This window comes from Cnephaeus nilssonii, assembly GCF_951640355.1.
Source record: "Cnephaeus nilssonii genome assembly, chromosome: 5".
Taxonomy (NCBI): Eukaryota; Metazoa; Chordata; class Mammalia; order Chiroptera; family Vespertilionidae; genus Cnephaeus; species Cnephaeus nilssonii.
This window is the reverse complement of record NC_137076.1, coordinates 32,924,688-32,944,932: the sequence shown is the minus strand read 5'-3', so window position 1 is coordinate 32,944,932 and position 20,245 is coordinate 32,924,688. Positions and strand designations below refer to the sequence as shown.

At 53.6% G+C, this 20,245-nt stretch overlaps 1 protein-coding gene across 2 annotated transcripts in view; it reads right to left on the bottom strand.

The window, feature by feature from the left end:
* Positions 1 to 279: 279 nt before the first annotated feature.
* SCARA3 (scavenger receptor class A member 3) overlaps positions 280 to 20,245 on the bottom strand; it is a 36,672-nt gene continuing 16,706 nt past the window's right edge. The window contains exons 2-6 of one of the 2 annotated variants that reach the window (XM_079771353.1): positions 19,577 to 19,630; positions 18,251 to 18,370; positions 16,273 to 16,371; positions 13,972 to 15,015; positions 280 to 2,101 (exon numbers count right to left, since the gene is read on the bottom strand). In XM_079771353.1, coding sequence (XP_079627479.1) covers positions 1,650 to 2,101; positions 13,972 to 15,015; positions 16,273 to 16,371; positions 18,251 to 18,370; positions 19,577 to 19,630 — 1,769 coding nt within the window. In that variant the 3' untranslated portion in view covers positions 280 to 1,649. Of the gene's footprint in view, positions 2,102 to 13,971; positions 15,016 to 16,272; positions 16,372 to 18,250; positions 18,371 to 19,576; positions 19,673 to 20,245 lie in introns of both variants that reach the window. The other variant, XM_079771352.1, reaches the window with a different exon arrangement.

Here is a 20,245-nt window from a genome sequence, read left to right as displayed (position 1 = left end):
ATTAATAAAGCTCACCTTGTTTCTCACTGGGTCCCCGCTCTTCATGGGTAATTCCCTCAGACACCCCTGGCCCCTGGCCCCAATAGGACCACCGTGAACTCCCAGCGGAGTGCAGTGTTTCTGGAGTGAGGGGCCAGGGGGTTAGACCCAGACTCCACAGTGCGACGGAATAACTAGGGGACCCCTTGTGCACTGGTTCCCCTTCAAGGGCCACGTGAGGCGGAGCCCCTGAAGGCATCATGCCCCTGGCGGGCAGAAAAGATAGCAGACACCTCCCTCTTAGAAACACTCTTTACTGAGTCAGTAATACTAAGTTGCATGATATCATATGTAGACAGGAGAATTACATGGCAGTGGGGATGGGCAGGAGTGCAAACCAGTTGCACGTCTATTCCGAGGAGGGAGGTGGCATCAAGGCCATGGGAAGGGGGAGGGGCTGGTCTCTGAGTCAGTTTGGATGCTCGGGCTCTGCTGGAACACAAGGCCGGGCCCCTGCACAGCAAGTGGAGCCTGTGGGCGGCCCGCTCGCTGCTGGGAACTCCCGTGCTCCTTCCTGCCAGGGTGCGCAGAAAGTTGGAGGTGGGCGAGGGGTGACGTCCAAATGAGCCTCTTGTGGGTGTTCAGGCCTGTCCCTCCTCGTTCAGTTGTGCTGCTCATACAGAGGCCATTCTGGGTCACGGAGGGGTGAGGTCAGTGGGCAGGAGAGCTGGGTGTAGAAGGGAGAGCGGCCCTGTTATTGGGGGGCTCAGTCCTCCCCCAGCCACCAGACTGCCCACCCCAGGAATGGACAGCAAGGGGGCCAGCTCTCTAGGCAGCCCAGTGACCAAGGCCTTCACCACCCCTCCTCCATCTTCCACGTGCCGGGCGCCACTTTGGCGGAATGCTCCCGTGCACGGAGCATCCCCGCACAGGTGAAACTGCTGTTTAGATTTCTTCTGGAATGCTCCTGACAGGAGAAGGCCGGGATGAAGCAAGGAATTTTCTGACATGTGGAAATTGCTGAGCTCCTGGGGGCAGCGTGGGCAGGGCCCGAGAATGACAGCCGCGGTGGGTTCCTCTGTCCTGGGCGAGACAGGCGGGTCCCAGGGTCTGCTCCCATGGTTATGGGGAGGGTCAGCAGTTGTCAAATCCACCCTGTCCTTCCAGTTTGAACCACAGTCCCCTGTAAAGGTTTCTCTGGGTCTTTTCAGCCACTGGGAGCCCCGGGAAAGTACTGGCTGGGACGGGTATGAAGGTGCTGGAAAGACTGGAGTTGGTCACCAATTCAGAGACAGATTCAAGACCTTCCTCCCGAGGTAGCCACCTCCCCGGCTGGCTCAGTCACAGGAGAGGGAGGTCATCTTCTGCCCTCTCCTCTTGTCCAGCCAGGGAAACCCAGTTGGCCCCCCTGGCCAGCAGGGAAATGCATGTGTGCATGTGTACACATGTGTGTGTGTGTGTGTGTGTGTGTGTGTGTGTGTGTATGAGGGGCTACTTTCCAGGGTACAGTCACTACTGGGGAGCCCAAAGGTGCTGGGGCCGGCCTGGGGGCAACCCACTTTGGGATCAAAGGAGCACAACTTTGTATGTGAGGCTTTCTGGGGACTCACTCTGCCCTGAGCCCCCTTCCCCGCATTCTGTGAGGCAGTGTCTGGGACTGCGGACCCTCCTCAGTAGCGAATCTGGCTGCCTGGTGGGCCTGGGGGCCCAGGAAGGCCAGGGGGACCCTGGATCCCTGGTTCACCCTTAGGTCCCACAGGCCCCCGCTGGCCCGGTGAACCTGTCTTCCCAGCAATCCCCGGTTTTCCCTGAGGCCCTGAGGGTCCTGGAGGTCCTGGGGGCCCCTCAGGCCCTGGGGGCCCCACATCCCCTTTGGGGCCTGGCTGTCCTCTTGGGCCTCCAGTTCCAAAGCTGCCCTTCGAGCCTTTGAGGCCTGGGAAACCCCGCAGGCCAACCGGCCCCCTTTCTCCCACGGGTCCAATTTCCCCGGGCTGCCCCTGAGGGCCCTGGGGTCCCGGGGGCCCCAAGCTGCCAGGGTCTCCTTTTGGTCCTCTGCCACCAACGGGCCCTTTCACACCCACATCGCCCTTGAGTCCTCTTGGTCCTGGAGGGCCGGGGGCACCTAGGGTTGGAGAGAAGAGGGGAGAGGTCAGTCCATGAGGGGCAGGTCTCTCGAGGCGTTCTCATGACGTAGGTGCCGCGCGCTGGGCCCTGTGATGCCCGCGGGTTCGACCGGTGCAAAGCCCAGGTCTGCCAGCTGCAGACTTCGGGAGCTCAGGCCGGCGACTTGGCTTCCCTGAGTTGACTTTACCATCTGTGAAGCAGGGATTAGAATACTCACGGACTCTGAGAGGCACGAGGCCTGGTGCTCGGTGGGCACTCCTTGTTCTAACTTCAGGCCTCGTCCATAGCTCTACACGTGCACTCAGGCTGGGGACTGACAGCTGGACGGCTCTGGGCACAGGCCAAGTCTGTCCAAGACTGTCTCTCCTGCTCCAGCTGGCCTGGCCTTCCACACCTCCTCATGGGCTTCATTTGCTGTACGCAGCCCCGCCACATCCCACTCCCCAGTCCCAACTCCAGGCTCTGCTCGTGACCTGTTTGGCATCTGGGACCAGGAAGGAAGTCAGGCATTAGGGAGGAGAAGGCCAAGAAAACGAGGCATGAGAAGCAGATGCCTCCTAGTGTGAGTGGGCGCAGCAACAGCCCAGAAAAAGGCAACTCCTCCAGGAAGCTTTCCCTGACCCCACCAGCCTCTGCTCTTCTCTGAGCTCTGGGGGCGACCGCTCTCTGAATCGTTTAGTTGGCAGGCAGACAGAGAAAGCAGCCCTTGCAGACAATCCGGTGGGCCCTGCTAGACTGTGGAGCCCCCGGAAGATAATGAGGGTCATGGCTTCCATCCCGGGCCCAGAGCCTGACACACAGCAGGGAGAGCTCAGTATACACTGGAAGAGGGCGATTCACCAAATGGCTGTGGACACCTGCTCCCCCCCAGCTCTGGCCTAGGGCCTGGGGGAGCTGCCAAGATGAAGACATGGCCCCTTCCTCAAAGAGCCCGGTCTAGTGCTCAGGCCAGGGTTCAGATGACCTGAACTAACTCTGGCTGCATGGACCTGCAAACCACCACCTCTCAGAGCTGGGCTGACCCTGAGGACACAAAGCAGCGAGTAGCCATCCCTCTGCCCGAGGCACGTTGGAGCGCTCGGAGCACAGAGGAAAGAGCACCATCTGGCCTCCTGAGGACGGCAGGCAGTCATGGAGGACAGCGTTAGGCCCCCGGGGCCTGGGCCCAGCGAAGGCCTGGCTTTCTGCAGCCGCCTCGGCCTAGAAGTGGTGGGAGCAGAAGCCAGGCTGGCCTGGGAGATGAAGTCTGGTGCCCACAGTCGGCTCTGTCTGAGAACTCTGCTGTGACATCATCCGCTTGGCAAAGAGAACCCTCGAGCTTTTGAGCTGAGTAGGAGCCAGCCCAATTCCGTCATTTCACAGAGGAGGCAACTAACGCCCAGAGAGGCGCAGTGATATCCCCAGAGGTCCCTGAGTGGGAACCGGAACCCAGGTGGCCTCTCAGAGAGAAGGGATCCTGGATGTGGGGCGCTGGGAGCCCTCCCAGGGGCTGTGGTCCAGAGTGTCAGGGCTCCTTCATTGGCTGATGCCACCTGCTGCCACCCCATCCTTCCCTTGCTCTCCACCCCTGCTGTTCCCTCTTGTCTCTGTCCCGGAGTGTGTCTAAGTGGGACAGAGTGTCCGTGGATACTGTCCTCTATTGCCATCTAAACTGGAAACTGGAACCCAAACAGAGTCAGACCCCCCAGGGCCAATAAAATCTTCCAGCCGTTCCCTGCCACCGCCTGCCAACCACCTCCCTCACACAGCGTGGGCTCCGCTCACGTGGCCGGCCAGCAGCACAAGCACAAGCTGGGGCCCCATCAGCCTGGCTGGGGGCAGGGGTGGCCTTGCCCTGGCCTGGGAGCAGCTCCAGGCAGGATCTGCCCTCTGGTCCACAGCAAGCGACCCCCCTCACCCCCACCCCCCAATAAGGCGGCCAGAACAGCACAGAACAGCGCGGGCACAGGGAGATGCCTGAGCAGCCGACTGCCTCCCCGAGCCTGGCAGGACGGGCTGGGAACTGGCAAAGCCACCGCCCCGTCTTCACCCCAACTCTGCTCTTGGCGCTGGGCCAGCTGAGGCTGGGAAGGCAGAGCCATTCCGAGGAGGCGCAGCCCTAGAGGCCAAGCGGGTGGACAAGAGTCAGAGGCCATGGAGGGACACTGGCCAAGCCCCTGCCCATTCGAGCTCGGGTCCTCGTCTATAAAACTGAGCGTCTCACCCAGGGCCCCCGTGGCTCCATGAGCATCCCCGCTCCTCGGCCTGCTTCTCCGGGCTCAAGCGCGGGCTGCCCTAGGAACCGGCTGCCAGGGCTTGCCCCCAGCTCCCTGGTGCTTCACTCTCTTCTTGCAGCCACGTTGTAGGCTTCCACTCTTGTCCCCTGGGTAAATGGTCCACGATCCCCATCTCTAGCCTCGACGTAGGAAAAGCCCCAGGTCCAGCTGGAGCCCCTGCACGCTCTCCCCGCACTCTCCCCTATCCCTTCCCTTGTCACCATCCCCGCTGGGCGTCCTCTCCTCTCCTCCCTGGCCCTGACTAGTAAGGGGCGGAGACAGGATTCTGAAACCCGTGCGCCTTCCTCCCCACCCCGCTGCCTGTGTTCCTCATCACATGGTGGCTGGCGCTCCTGGCCCTTTCCCTTCCCGTCCTTCCCACCCCACCGTCCTCCCACTGCCAGGCCTCCTGCCCGGGTGCTGCCCGGAGGAGTAGGAGGGTTCCCACAGAGGGGGGTGCGGTAACCAGAAGGACTGTCTTCCTCAGGTGAGCCAAGCCTCCGCCTGTCCCTCCTGGGTCAGCCATGAATCATGCGGTCTGAGAACAGGGCTGGCCAGGGAGGAAGTCAACAACCGTAGGTTAGTGGTTAGCATGGGGGAAGGCATGTGAACGGAGGCTGACCAAGGCGCTCTCCAGGACAGGGTGCCCCTGACATAGCTGGGAGTAGGATCCTGATATCACAGAGCTAAAGGGTCAAGGACAGAGGACTGAATGCTGCTCTGAGCAGTGGGGGACATTTCAGGCAAAGGAGGCAAGAAAAGGAGCAGGGGCCGGGCTGTGGAGCTGAGCTGGGAGCGGGGACAGAGACTCTGGAGCCCAGGGAGGCCCATAATTACTCAGGAAGCCAGAGGCTGTAATTAGGCCATCCTGGCCCATTAGGGCAGAGCCACAACTGACTGCATGTCTGGGACAAGTAGGTGGTCCGCACTGGGAACAGGGAAGGGGTGGGAGGATGAGCAGAAGTACCTAGTCTCTCAGGGCCCCAACACTGCTGGCCGGGGGATGGGGTGGTGCATGGGCAGGAGGGGCCCAAAGTTCATCTCTCGGCCAAAGCAATAAGCAAGCCTACAAGGGTGGAAGGACATAGAGACAGAGAGGCGCCTCTTGGGGAACTGGCCTGGTGCCACGGAGGGCACAATGACCTGGATCTTGGGGATGTGGGTTTGAGGCCCAGCTCTGGTATTAACACACTGGGGGGCTGGGTAAGGCTCTGCCCCTCTTTGCAGCTCATTCCTTAGCCTTTCCCAGCCTCAGGCCGCCTGTCTGTAAAATAAAGACACCCACACCTTGTCCACTGTACACAGTTGCTGTGAGGCTGAAATGCAACCAAGTGTGTGCATGGGCTTTGTCATGGGAAAAGCTTCATCTCTCAGGTGTTCTTAGGTCGAATGCAACAGATACAAATTACTAGAAGGTGAACCAAAAGAACTGTCTACTAATGCCTCAATGGAACATTGTGATCACATAAGTTAGAGGAATACTGTGGGAAGATTTCAGTTACCAAGGAAATACTCAATAACTGGCTTTGTTGCAAAAATATGACAAGGACAAGCAAAACCTACTCTCCCAGGAGCCCCCAAACCACCAATCTAGATTAAAGAAAAAATCCCTAGTAGCAGTAGAAATGCTCAATGCTACAAAATGAAGGCAACACAGGTTCGATACTAAATGGATAAAGAGAACCAGAGAACCAGAGAGGTAAGTTCTACGTCTGAGCTCTGAGGAGAGAACAGAGCTGTCTGGGATAGTGGGGGTCTCCCTCCTTCTTCCTGGGGCTCCCTGGGTGATTGGCCCACATGCCAACTATATGTTCTGGGACTACCAGTTCTCCCTGGTTGCATATTCTATTTTCTAGAGCTAAGAGCTGCTAAATTTTTAGGTTGAACAGTCTTCCCACAAAGACACACACTTCCTGGGGAATGGTCCAGGGGATCTGGTTGTAGCCATACAAATTCCTGTGAAAAAGAATCCTGATTATGCCCTAGCCAGTACTCTCAGTGGTTAGAGCATCGGCCGGAGGACTGAAGGGTCCTGAGTTCAATTCCGGTCAAGGGCATGTACCTCAATCCCCGGTTCTGGTTGGGGCAGGTGTGGGAGGCAACCAGCCGATGTATCTCTCTGACATAAGATGTCTCCCTCCCTTCCACTCTCTTTAAAAATCAATGGGAAGCCTGACCAGTTTTGCTCAGTGGATAGAGCATTGGCCTGCGGACTGAAGGGTCCCGGGTTCAATTCCGGCCAAGGGCATGTTACTTGGTTGCGGGCACATCCCCAGTTGGGGGTATGCAGGAGGCAGCTGATCGATGTTTCTCTCAGATCAATGTTTCTAACTCTCTATTCCTCTCCTTTCCTCTCTGTAAAAAATCAATAAAATATATTAAAAATAAGTAAATAAATAAAAAATCAATGGGAAAACTATCCTCGGGTGTGGATTAACTTCAACAACATCAAAAGAATCCTGATTGGGAGTCTTTGGAACCATTTCCAGGGGGGGGGGGGAAATTGTTGGCAATATTGCTGTGAAGGACTAGCATGAAAAAGCAATGGTATTTGTTAAGGGTTGACTTGTGTCCCTCAAATTCATATGCTGAAGTACTAGCCCCAGTACCTAGGAATATGACCTTACTTGGAACTAGGGTCTTTGGAGATAATCATGTTTGAATGTGGTCATTAGGGTGGCCCCAATCCAGTATCCTATATAATAAAGATGGAATATGCAAATTGACTGTCACTCCACACAAAGATGGCTGCGACCACAGCGGAGGCGGGGTTTCTGTAACACAAGATGGCTGCACCCACAGCGGAGGCCAAGTTCCCAAAATGAGCCTTAATGAGCAATCAGCAGGGACCTGAGGCTGTGTTTCCCCCCTGCCCTTCCCGGCCCCATGGAGCTTGACAGGGGACCTCAGGCCGCAGCCCCCACCCTGGCGCCAGGCCAGGGGACCTCAGGCCATGCCCCCCGCCCGGTGGGGCTTGACAAGGGATCTCAGGCTGCGTCCCCCACCTGGCGGGGCTTGATGGGGGACCTCAAGGCATGCCCCCCACCCCGGTCCAGGCTGGGTGAACTCAAGCCACACCCCCCGCCCCGGCGCCAGGCCAGGGGACCTGAGGCTGCACCCCCCCCCCACCTGGCGGGGCTTAACAAAGATGGGACTGGCTGGGTCTGGATCTAGCCCAATTGGGGGGGGGGGCGGCCGGGTCTGGGTCTTGCGCAATTTTGAGGCGCATGTGGATGGGTGGGGACTTGACTCTGGGTCCTGTGGTGTGCCCCAGACTCTGACAGGAGGAAGATTTTTATATACATTTTACTAATTTTCTTTCATCTCTGACACTTCTATTACAGAGAAAGGGCAAATAGCAATATTAAAATATTTCCTCTAATTAATCCCCTCTTAATGTGCATGAATTTCGTGCACCAGGCCACTAGTAACTTTACAAAAAGGGGGAATTTGAACACTGACAGACACACACAGAGGGAAGATGAGATGCATCTAAAGTGGCATCTTGGGGAGTCAGGAAGGGCTCTAACAGTCTGTGTGGTTGGTTGGATGAAACATGGGCCACAGAGAGTGAGTTAGAACTGCTAGGCCTGTCTTGGTTTAGTGTAGAGGAAAGGATTCAAAGACTTAGGGGGACTGTCATGTTGAAGTGGATTTCTCACTTGAGACCTAGTCACCCACCCTGGGGAGGTCCAGACGACAAGCCTTTCACTACAACTGTGAGAGAGAAGTTTGTGAGGGGAGCCCAGCATCCTAGGAGAGCTCTGTGACCTCCCTCCTCTGTAGGCCAGACCTCACAGGGGGGCCTGCAGTCACTGAATCCAGAAATCTAAGTGCCGTGGGGGTAACTGGATCCCATCTCAGGGTGGCAGCAGCCAGGTGGAGACCAGAAGCAAGGTGGGTGTGGGTACTGAATGGACAGAGAGTCAAAGCAGGAATTACAACAGTCCTACATGCACAGAACCATGGTGTTAGCTTGCTGATCATGGTGTTCCTAGAAGTGAGATAGACAGGAAGCTTACTAAATCCTTACTTACCATATTTTCCGGCGTATAAGACGAATGGGTGTATAAGATTTTCCTGGGTTAAAAAGTCATCTTATTCGCCGGAAAATACGGTATTCTGTATAAACAGAAAGTTCTCGGTCAAGTGAATAAAGTCTAATCTGAATCATAAAAACAGAGAGTCATGGCCCCTCAATCAGTTCTCAGACTTGAGCCAGTTTACAGCCCAACGCCCCTTGAATGAAGGGGAGGCTGGGTCCCCCAATGAGGGACTCCTGTGCACTACCAAATGTTTACACACTAATCTTTCTCCCAGCCTTCTCCAAAGGGACCACGGCCTTTCGCCAGGGTAACTGCACTGGGAAAAGGAGATAATCAGGCCTTTGGGGGACCACTGCACACTGGCTCTGACCCGACAGATTCCAGGGGACCCAGTGTCCCTGTGGCCCACCAGTCAGAGAAGGGACTTGGGGAGGTCAGGTGAGCAAGTCCATCTCACCATGAGGGGCCCAGGGAGTCCCCAGATCCTTCCCGTGGTCACTCCCCAGTTCTGGGATGTGTGATTATGATAGACACACTGAGCAGCTGGCAGCATCCCCACACTGGTCCCTGGCCTGGGAGTGAGGGATATTATGTGGGAAAGGCCACGTGGAAGCCACCAGAACTGCCCCTACCTGGAAAACAGTGAACAAAGTAACACCACACTCCTGGAAGGATTGCAGAGATGAGTGCCACCGTCAGGGCCTACAGGACGCAGGGTTAGTGACTCCCCCACACCCCCACCCATCCTTCCTATCTGGCCTGGGCAGAGAGTGCTAGGTCTCTGAGAGGACAGAGGACTATTGTAAACTTAACCAGGCGGTGACTCCAATTGCTGCTGCAGTGCCACGTGTGGTTTCATGGCTTGAGGAAATTACCACATCCCCTGGGACGCAAACACTGATTTAACAAATGCTGTTTTTGGTCCATCCCTGTCCATAAGGCCCACCAGAAGCAGTTTGCTCTCTGCTGGTAAGGCCAGCATTACCGACTTCACTGTCCTGCCTCAGAGGAATGTCAGCTCTCCGGCCTATGTCATAACTTAGTCACCCACCCTGGGGAGGCCCTAGTCCCACTTCACGGGATCTTGCTCTCCTTTCTCTTTCACAGGATACCGCCCCAGCCCATTACACTGATGACATTATGCTGTCTGCACCGAGTGAGCAAGTCAATAGGAGCTCACGCTTTGTTTCAGCTCCATGTGTAAGACATTTGTGTGTCAGCGGGTGGGAAACAAATCTGACCAATGTGAGGTCCTTCCACGTTGTTGGAATTTCTAGGGGTCCCATTGGTGGGGCATGTTCCGATATCCCTTCAAGGGTGAAGGGTAAATGGTTGCATCTGGACTCTCCTGCAATCAAAGAGGAGGCGTCACCCCTCCTGGTTTCAGAGGCAACAGGGTCCTCATTTAGTTGTGCTACTCCATCCTGTGTACTGAGCGGCCCAAAATGCTGCTCGTTTTGAGCGGGACCCAGAATGAGAGAAGGCTCTGCAACAGGTCCAGACTGCCATACAAGCCGCTCGCCACTCAGGCCATCGGACCCAGCAGGCCCAATGGTGCTTGGAGTGGCAGGAGCAGATAGGGATGCTCTTTGGAGCCGCTGGCAGGTCCCACAAGTCAACTGCAGCGCAGGCCCTTAGGATTTGGGTACAAAGCCCTGCCACCCTCTGCAGATAACGAATCTCCTTTTGAGAAATAGTTCCTGGCCTGCTACGGGGCCTGAGTAGAGACTGAATGCTTAGCCATGGGCCATCAAGTTACCGTGCGATCTGAGCTGCCCTTCGTGGACTGGTTGTTATCTGACCCACCAGGCCATGAAGTTGGGCAGGTAGAGCTGCACTCCACCTTGTCAAATGGACAAGGTATACAGGGGAAGTTGTATGAAGAAGTGGCCCAAATGCCCATGGTCCCCACTCCCGGGACACTGCCTTCTCTCTGGGGCATCATGCGGAGTGCCCTACAATCAGCAGACAGAGAAAAACACTCCTAGGTCCTGGTCTGCACAATATGCAGGCATCCCAGTGGACCGCTGTAGCACCGCAGCCCTGCTCTGCGACATCTCTGAAGGACACGGTGAAGGAAAGCCTCCCAGTGGGCAGGACTTCTGGCCGCGCTCTGTTTGCTTGGAAGGAGAAATGGTCAGACAGGCCCTCGAATCACGTCATTTCATTCAATGTCATTTCGTTATAATGTTGATGAGAAGAAAAAAGTCAGTTCGGGCCAGGGCCACTGTCTGGGTGGAGTTTGCACATTCTGGCCGAGTTTGCATGGATTTTCTCTGGGGACTCCGGTTTCCTCCCACATCCCAAACATGTGCACATTAGGTGGTAGGCGTTTCTACACTGTCCCAGTCTGAGTGAGTGTGGACGCGTGAGTGGCCCTGCTATGGAAGGCTGTCCCGTCCGAGTGGGGTCCTATCTTGCTCCCCGAGCTTCTGGGAGAGGCTCCGGCCTCCTGTCATCCTGAACTGGAATAAGCAGGTTGGAAAATCACTCTCTTACTTGTTTTCACTCATCTTTCTCACGTGTAGGCATAGCTCACATTCATTTCAACATTTACCATTAGACGTGTTTGGGTCTTTATTTAGAAGTTTGGTAATGTTTTTGTGATCAGAATGATGCTGTGGGAATTTAACTCTTGCTTGTATCAATTACCCTATGGTAAAATTGGTTTTGTTACATGTCGTTTTGCTTAAGTCAGAGTTTCCAAGAACTTATCAATAATAGGGAGTGAGGACTTACTATATACCAGGTCACAGGCTATGGCCAGTGATTTGGCTGGATGGTTAGGGCCTGGGAAGGAACACAATCGGAAACTTGGGGAAGAGGCATTGAATAGTTCTCTCTGAATGGGCAAAACATGTGAAGATTTGTGTCCTCTGTGAATGCTCAGCAGAGGGGACCTCAGCCCAGGAGGTTGTAGTAAGCAAGTGGATAGAGTTGACTATGGATTCCAGTCAGCCTCTTCCCCTAGCTCCTGCCATCACCCTAAAGGCTCGTGAACAAAGTGGCCATGGTGACAGAGTTGGAGGATTTTTATGGTTTTAGCAACATGGGTTTCCAGTCACCGAGGCTGACCTGGTTACAGCCACAGCTGAGAGCCCAACTTGTCGACAGAAGAGACCAGTAGTGAGTCCCTGATATGGCACCTTCCCCAGGGGATCAGCCAGCTACCTGGTGGCAGGTTGGTTACATTGGACCACTTCCATTATGCAAGGGGCAGTGTTTTGTTCTTACTGCAAGGGACACTTACTCTGGATGAGGATATGCCTTCCCTGCATGCAATGCTCCTGCCAAAACTGCCGTCCATGCCCTTACAGAATGCATTACCCACCACCCTGGTATCGGCACAGCATTGCTTCTGATCAAGAAACTCACTTCACAGCAATTGGAGTGTGGCACTGGGCCCATGACCATGGAACTCACGGGTGTTGCATGTTTCCTACCATCTTGAAGCAGAGGGCTTGTTGGATGGATGGAATGGCCTTTTAAAGATATTTTTTTATTGATTTCAGAGAGGAAGGGAGAGGGAGACAAAGATAGAAACATTAATGAAGAGAGATAATCATTGATCGGCTGCCTCCTGCACACCCGACACTGGGGATCGAGCCCACAACCCAGGCAGGAGCCCTGACCAGGAGTCGAACCATTGAACTGTGACCTTTTGGTTCATAGGTCAACCCTCAACCACTGAGCCATGCTGGCTGGGCGACGGAAAGGCCTTTTGAAGACTCAGTTACAGTGCCAGTTAGGGGGCAAACACTTTCAGGGCTATGCTCTGTCAGTGTCCCATATGTGGTGCGGTTTCTCTGACGGCCAGGATTCACAGCTCCAGGGGTCAGGGATGGAAATGGGAGTGGCACCACTCACCCTCATCCTTAGCGACTCACTAGCAAAACCTTTGCTGCTCGCTCCTACAGCCTATGCTCTGCTGGCTTAGGGATCTTAGTCGCAAAGGGAGGAATGTTTCTGCCAGGAGATGCGACAATGATCCCATTGAACAGGAAGTTAAGACTGCTGCCCAGACACTGGGCACCTCATGCCTCTGAATGAACAGGTAAAGAAGCCACTGTGCCGACTGGGGTGACTGACCCTGACTACCAGGGAGGAACTGGACTACTACTCCACAATCGGGGTGTATGTGTGGAATACAGGAGATCAGGTAGTATTACCATGCCCTGTGAGTAAGGTCAATGGAAAACTGCAACAACCCAATCCAGGCAGGACTACTAATGGGCCTTCGAGACTGAAGGTTTGTTCACCCTACCAGGTAAAGAATTGCAAGCAGCCAAGTGGTTTGCTGGAGGGCAAAGGGAATGTGAAATACGTAGTGGAAAAGGGTAGTTATAAATACCAGCTATGTGACCAGGTGAAGAAATGAGGAATGTAATTGTCAAGAGTATTTCCTCCTTATTGTGTTACTAATATATATAAATATATAACATATATATCTTTCTTCTCTCTTACCCCCTTATCATGTAACATAAGATATAAAATTTATTGACTTTATATCACAGTGTTTAAATAGTGTTAAGTTTAAATCGTAGCATTTAAATTATGAGATATCAAGGAGAAGAATAAACATCACTGAGGCCTTTGCCTCCTCTTCTGGGGAAGGGTTAGTGAGGTTTGGGTTGTACACAGGGATAGGTGCATCATGTATGCTAGGTAAAATTATGACTTTGTTATGTCTCCATTTGAGGATTAAGTATGATTTAAGGAAATGTGTATGAGTGCCGAGATGAAAAGAGGTGGACTTGTGATGGTTAATTTTATGTGTCAACTTGACTGAGCCACGGGATGGCCAGATATTTGGTCAAACATTATTCTGGGTGTATCTGTAGGGGGTTCATGGATGATATTGACATTTAAATCTATACTGAGTAATGCAGATTGCCCTCCCCAATGTGGGCAGGCCTCGTCCACTCAGTTGAAGGCCTGAATAGAACAAAAGGCTGACCCTCCCCGAAGTGAGAGAATTCTCCGCCTGACCTGAAGGTCTTGAAACTGACACATCATCTCTTCCTGGTCCTGCAGCAACTTCAGTCTTTGGATATGAACGGGGACATCAGTTGTGTAGATTTTGGACTTGCCACCCTCCATAATTATATAAGCCAATTCCTTATTCTCTCTCTCTCTCTCTCTCTCTCTCTCTCTCTCTCTCTCTCTCTCTCTCCCCTATTTATTATGTTTCTCTGGAGAACTTTGACAGATGCAGGGGTGAGATAGGAGAAGACAGCATCAGAATAGTGAGTATCTGAGGGGCAGATGGTTGAGAGCACTGGTGAGAGGGTGGGAAGGCAGAAAACAAGAGGAGATGGTTTCCAAAAGACGAGGTCTGCCTATTTCTCTTTGTGGTGCAATTAAACAGACCCATATAAATGTGTAACAGGCAAAGTTAGGAGCCACAACACCTTTAAAAAGAGGTTGCAAGTGCACTAAAACTGCCAGTTGCCCTAGGCATTTGCTACAGGATTGTATTAGCCCACTAGGATTTTTGCCTGAATCTAGCAAGATGACCAAGGCCCTCTGGGAGCTTTGTAGCAGCCCGGCCCAGATCTCACTCTCACCTCGCACGATGGTGACGTTGCGGAGGATCTCTCCGTGCTGTGTGTCCACGGCCTTCATCTCCTCCACGATCATGGACAGGTTGCGGACGTTGAAGTCCAGGCGGGCGCTGAGCAGGCCGAAGCGTTCTCGGAGCAGGTCCGTGGTGCCCAGCATGAGGGAGACGGACTTGTTCAGGTAGTAGAGCTCCTCGGCGTGGGTGTGGAAGCCCAGCGTGCAGGACAGCCGCACATCGTCCAGGTACTTGAGCATGCTGTGCACGTGGCTGTCGGTGGCATTGATGTTGGTGAAGATGGTGCCAATCTCGATCTCGTGGGAGGCCATGCGTCCTTCCAGCGTCTCGAACCTCTCCACCGTGCGGTTCTGAGCATAGCGAGTGTGGTACTGCAGGTCGTGCATGTTCTCTTCATGGTCGTCCAGGAAGGACGAGATGTTATCCAGCTGCAGCTGCAAGCCCATGACCTGCATCACCAGGTCATGCATGCTCTCGGAATTCTGGCTGATGCGCTGTGAAGAGGCCCCCAGGGTGGCCTGGATGTTCTTGACCGCTTCTCCGGTCTTGGTCGAGGTGGTGCGCAGGCTGCTGAAGAGCCGGGTGTAGTTCTGCCAGTCGGTGACGATCTTCTGGAGGGTCAGGGTTTCCTCATCCGTCTTCCGGCGGATCCCGTGGATCCATTCTGAAGTCTGCCCCACGGTGAAGTTGATCTGGTGCACTGCAGCCCGGACATCGTAGCACTCCTGGGCCAGGTCCTTTAGAGAGAGGTCCAGGCCGGCCGTGGTGGCCTGCCAGCCTCGCACCTGAGTCAGGAAGAGCCCCAGAGATTGGTTGACCTGGTGGGTGGAGAAGGAACAGTTGCCCATCTCCTGGGAGATCTGACTGCTGGTGGTGGAGAGCAGCTCATGGGTCTGAGAGGCCTGGTCCAGCTGGACCTCCTGAGCCAAAAGCATCTTCTGAATTCCCTCCAGCTCCTCCTGCAGTTTTCTGATCTCTTGCCCCAGCTGCCCGGCCTCGTGGCAGAAAGAGCAGTTGTTCGGGGCCTTCAGATCTTCAGGAGAAAGAGAGAACATTTCAGTTGCTGAAGGATCATGGGACAAAGGTTACTTCTTTAAATAAAATATTTCAGGGCATAATGAATCGGCAAGTAGCTTTCTGGTGCCTCTTCCTTCCCTAAGTCCTGCTATGAAACCCGTTTTGGAAGAGCCTTGCCATCTCTATGAGATCTTATTTGTATCAAACCTCTTTACTATGACCTGAAATGTTGGATTTAGTACTTAGGATTTAGATCTAAATCTCCATCTCGCCACCAAATTCTTGAAAATATATCTTTCTAGCTTTTCTGAGATTGCCAAGAACCTCCCATTGACATCTTATTTTAAAATTTCTCCAAATATTTTTAGATCTATTATCTCATTTATTCCTCTCACAATATACTTGAGGAGATGGTGCAAAAATTTTTCTCCTATAACTGATGAGAAATGAGGCACAGAGAAGTGGCTTGACAAAATATCACTCATCGATCGAGACAGCGGCAGAACAGGACTCTCTCTTTCCATGACACAGACCACCTCTAACCCCTTCCATGATGGCTCCTTCTGGCTCATTGTCAGTGTGAGAAGGTCCCTTGTTAAAGCAGGAAATCAACAGCATCAAGAGCCCTACCTGGTTTGGCCCAGTAGATAGAGTATCAGCCTGCGGACCAAAGGGTCCCAGGTTCGATTCCGGCCAAGGGCATGTACCTTGGTTGCAGGCTCCTCCCCAGCCTGGTCAGGGCTTGTGCAGGAGGCAACCAATCGATGTGTTTCTCTCACATCGATGTTTCTCTCTGTCTTTCCCTCTCTCTTCCACTCTCCATAAAAAATCAATGGAAAAATATCCTCGAGTGAGGATTAACAAAACAAAAAAAAGAGTATCATGAATCATGCACACTTTAAAGCAGTGATGAGGAAAGGGCTGACCTACCAAAAGGCTTTAGAAGGTCTTAGAAATAACTTCAGATACATGAGGATGTTAGGGAAATGAATTGTCTTTGGCTTCCTTCCCTACCACACGCAGAACCTCCAGCCCTGGGAGCAGCCCTCCTGCAATGGGTGGCTCTCCAGCTGGACAGGGAGCAGGCACCCACGGCTGCCTCCCTTCTCCCTCAGGCCTCAGGTGGTGAAGGCTGCCCTGCTCCAGGCACCAAAACATAGAGGCACATGGCGGCGGGCGGGGACGGCGGGAGGGGGGGTGGTGGTCCATCACCCTACCCCAGTTACCATTACTTTTCTATCATAGTCAGCACATCTGGACACTGGACACTTACCGAGGCCCTGGAGATTTTCCTGCATAGACACAAGCTTCTTGTCATAAGTGGCTTGGGCCAGGGAGATGTCTTCTGAGAGAGAGTCTACTTTCCTGAAAACTGTAGGGCAAATACAGGTGAGAAACTGGGGCAGGGTGTTGCCTCCGAGAAAGGCATTTTTATCAGCCCTTCTTCTATGAGGCCTCCCAAGGGTGGTGAGGGAAATGCTTCCTATGACCAGAGTCTGTCACGCATCTCTTAAAAGTACACATCTATGTAACTATTTCTACCTATAGACATACATCTGTTTACATCTCTCCTTTAAGTTTATATATTTACGTGTACATATATCTGGCTGTATATATGTATGTCTTAAATGTATGTACATATTATAATGTGTAATATACGTTAATTACACATATGTGTAAAGATATATATATACTTCTAGTCCCAGATTTGCCTCAAATGTGATGGGTGACTTTGGGCAAGTTGATTAATCTTTCTGGAGCTCAATTGGACCATCTGTAAAAAGAAAGCCTGAAGTTAAATGACTTCTAAGGTTGTTATCCGCTCCAAAATGCTACAATTCCAAATGCTTTGGGACCCACGGGCTTTGATTAGCATTGTGTAGGTCAGAGCTGTCGAGATTTCATTAGTAACAGTGGGAGACCCCCGGACCCCTGAGTGATTGTGTGTGTGTGCAATGCACCCTGGGATGGAAGGGCATGCAGGGTGGTGGGTTCCCTCCGTGCACCCTGAGCTACCGGGACTGGAATCACTGGTTGGAAAATGATCTTACTTGTTCTTATTCATCTTTCTTAAATGTATGTATCGCTCACATTTATTTGAATGTTTAATGAAGTGTTTTGGGGTCTTTATTTAGAAGTTTGGTGATATTTTTGTGACCAGAAATATAATGTGGGAACTTAACTCTTGTTTATATCAATTATCTATGGCAAAACTGGTTTCCATATATGTCATTTCGCTTAAAGCCATGGTTTCCAAGAACCTATTGATGACATTAAGTGAGGACTTACTATCTCTCTAGCCAGGGTCAGAACCAGACACCCCCCTGTTAAGGGTCGGATGAGTGCAGGGCATGGCACCTAGAGTGAGGCACCCTCCGCACCCCGCTGGTCTCATCCTAGTCCCAGCCTTGTCTCTAATGTCTAGTCCATTAGGGCAAACAAACTGTTTTCCTTAGTAAAGAAGTCTGGATTTTTAAAATCTGAATGCAATTGCGGTGAGAAGCCATCACATTTGTTTTCATCAGTTTACCATAAACCGTTAGCATCCAGAAGGCAGAAGTTACCTGAATCTAGCTGTATGCCACCCCCTGGGTCAGCTACCACTCACAGAAACTACAGGGTGCCAGGGACCCGCCGACCTCCGGGTCCCTGGGCTCCACCTGCGGGACTCTGATGCAGTAAGTCTGGGGGAGACCCAGGAAGCTGCACTCCAGCCAATACTGCGGTGACCTTGAGGCAGGTAGGCATCCCACCTTACTTTGAGAAACAGTCACAAAGACCACGGAAGGGGCTTGGAAATCACCTGACCCATGACCTCAACTACGGATGTACAGCAGGATCATCTGGAAAACTTAAGTATATGAATTAATTACATTATTGGGGTGGGGCCCAGGCATCAATATTTTTTTTTAAAGCTCCCAGTGATTCTAACATGGAGCTAAATCTGGGAATCACTGATCTAGTCCTCGCCTCCCCTTTTATCTATCGGAAAACGGAGGTGCCGAGAGGGGAAGGCCTTGCTCCAGATCACACAGCCCATCGCTGACCAGAACGCAGGAGCCAGTCTCTGCAGTTTGAACCAGGCACTGAGACCCCCTGGCTCTGAGCCCAGCCGCACAGGTCTGCTGGTCTGTGTAGGGGAGTTTGGGTACCGGACCCCTGGTCAGAAATCCCCTGCAGCCCGGGAGGGAGGCGAGGGGGGCGGGGGAGAGCCCGGGACTCGCCCGATGCTGCTGGGAGTGTGCACTCACCCAGAGAGGCCAGCACGACCACGGCCACCAAGAGCAGAGCCAGGAAGAGGTAAAGAATCCGCACGGACGTGTGCAAAGACAGGTTCTTCTGGCAGCGGCTGCAGCGGGGTCCCGGCCGGCCTGTCGGGGGACAAAAGGAGGCCAGTGACTGAGGCTGCCGCTGAAAGGCCCGCTCCGTGTTCCTGCCCTGGCCTGTCTCCTCTCATTCCATTTCACGTTCTAGATCCTCATTCTTTACCATCTCACCGCCTTCCCTCTAGGCCCCAGAGCTTTCAGGAATCGAAGAGACCAGAGCCAGGGTCTTCACAGCACACGCAACACTACCGTCACTCTGTGGCGTCACCACTGGCTGTGGGCAAACACGTCTTCCCCATACGTTAGCCTCGCTGCACATCCACAGCCTGTGGCAGCCAGCTCACGTTTAACCGCTGCGTGGCCAACCCGTCCCGGTTTGCCTAGGACTTCCCTGCTTTCAGCACTGAAAGCCTCATGTCACAGGAACTCCTCGATAGGGGGCGCACCAGGATGGTTTGCCAAGACTGAAAAAGTCACACACCCTGGGCACCCCTCTCAGTCCCAGGCAAACCAGAAGGTTGATCACCAGTCCCCAAACGTCAAGAGGAACCAGCAATTCTTATGGAAACTGAATGAATTGTTCTAGTCTGCGAGGTGGTCCCTGGTACAGAGGAAGGAGAGGAACAGGTATTCCTGGCCACCCTGGCAGGTGGCCAGTGCTCAGGGAGAAGGCAGTGATGCTCCAGCTGTGACATCTCTAGGGTTCGTTCCATTTCAGCTGCGCATTAGAAATACCAGGAACGTTTAAAAATCCTGATGCCTCATTCACACTCCCGACCACAAGGGGACCAGCATTTCCGAGGGCTGGCCTCAGGCACCCCTGGGTGATTACAGTGCACACACAGCCAAGGTTGGGAGGAGCTGCTCCAGGCTATACTGGAACCCGCCAAGGAGAGCTCCAGGTAACAACTCGGAGGACACAAGTGCCACGCTGGGTCCTGTGGGCCTGAGGACAGGCTACGTGGCTGGCAGGGGATACGATGACGGGGACGGCTCCGTGCCAGCTGAAAGGCAGGCCCTGGGGGAAACGGCAGAGGTGCCCGACAGGTCTCACGGGGAGCCCTGGAGACAGATGGCACTTGTGTCAAACTCCGCGCTACTCTGCCTTTTTACCGCTGAGGAAGCAGAGGGGAGGAGGACAGCCGGGGTTTTGAAGCCATGGAGAGAGGTGAGTGCCCAGCCTGGGGAGGGGAGCAGGAAGGGGCTCTCAGCACAGAGAAGAGGTGAGAGGGCATCCCCCAGGGCCCTTACCCTCCTGTGTGCACGGGAAGGACGGCATGTCCTCGTCACCAGCCAGCTCCTCTTCTGAAACACACAACGCATCTCCGTCGCCACCAGCCGACCTCACTGCGATGGAGCCAAGTGCAGTCAGATGCCAGGCGGGACCCTGAGCCTCACCCACCCCTCTCCAGATGCCCCATTCATTAACGGTCCCCAACCCCTGTCCAACCCTCCACACACATGCCTGGGTCCAAGTTGGCCCACTTGAGCTCCAGGTGACCTGGTGGTGAGCAGAGAAAACAGGGCTAAAGGTAAGAACTGAGTGGCTGAGAACCTGGGATGTCCCCACACATCCAAGCAAAAAGACTCCATGATCTCAGCTTCCTACACTCTGTGCACCTTGCTCAACCCCCTTTCAGTGAAGTGAAAAGAAACCAGAGCCAGTTGCTTGATCTGGCTCAGGGTCCTTCCATCCCGAACACATGGTGACTGAAGCAGGTGCATCCCCCCCCACCCCCACCCCCAGCCTCCTGCCCTCACGCCCCTTTTTTCAAGGAGCACTAGCTGGGCTGAGACTCAAAATCTTCCACCACAGGTTTGGGTGCTGAGCAGTCAGGAGAAGACTGACCAATCAGAAAAGACTGGGGCCCAAACAAACAAACAAACAAACAAACAAAAGCAACCAGAACGGCTGTCGCA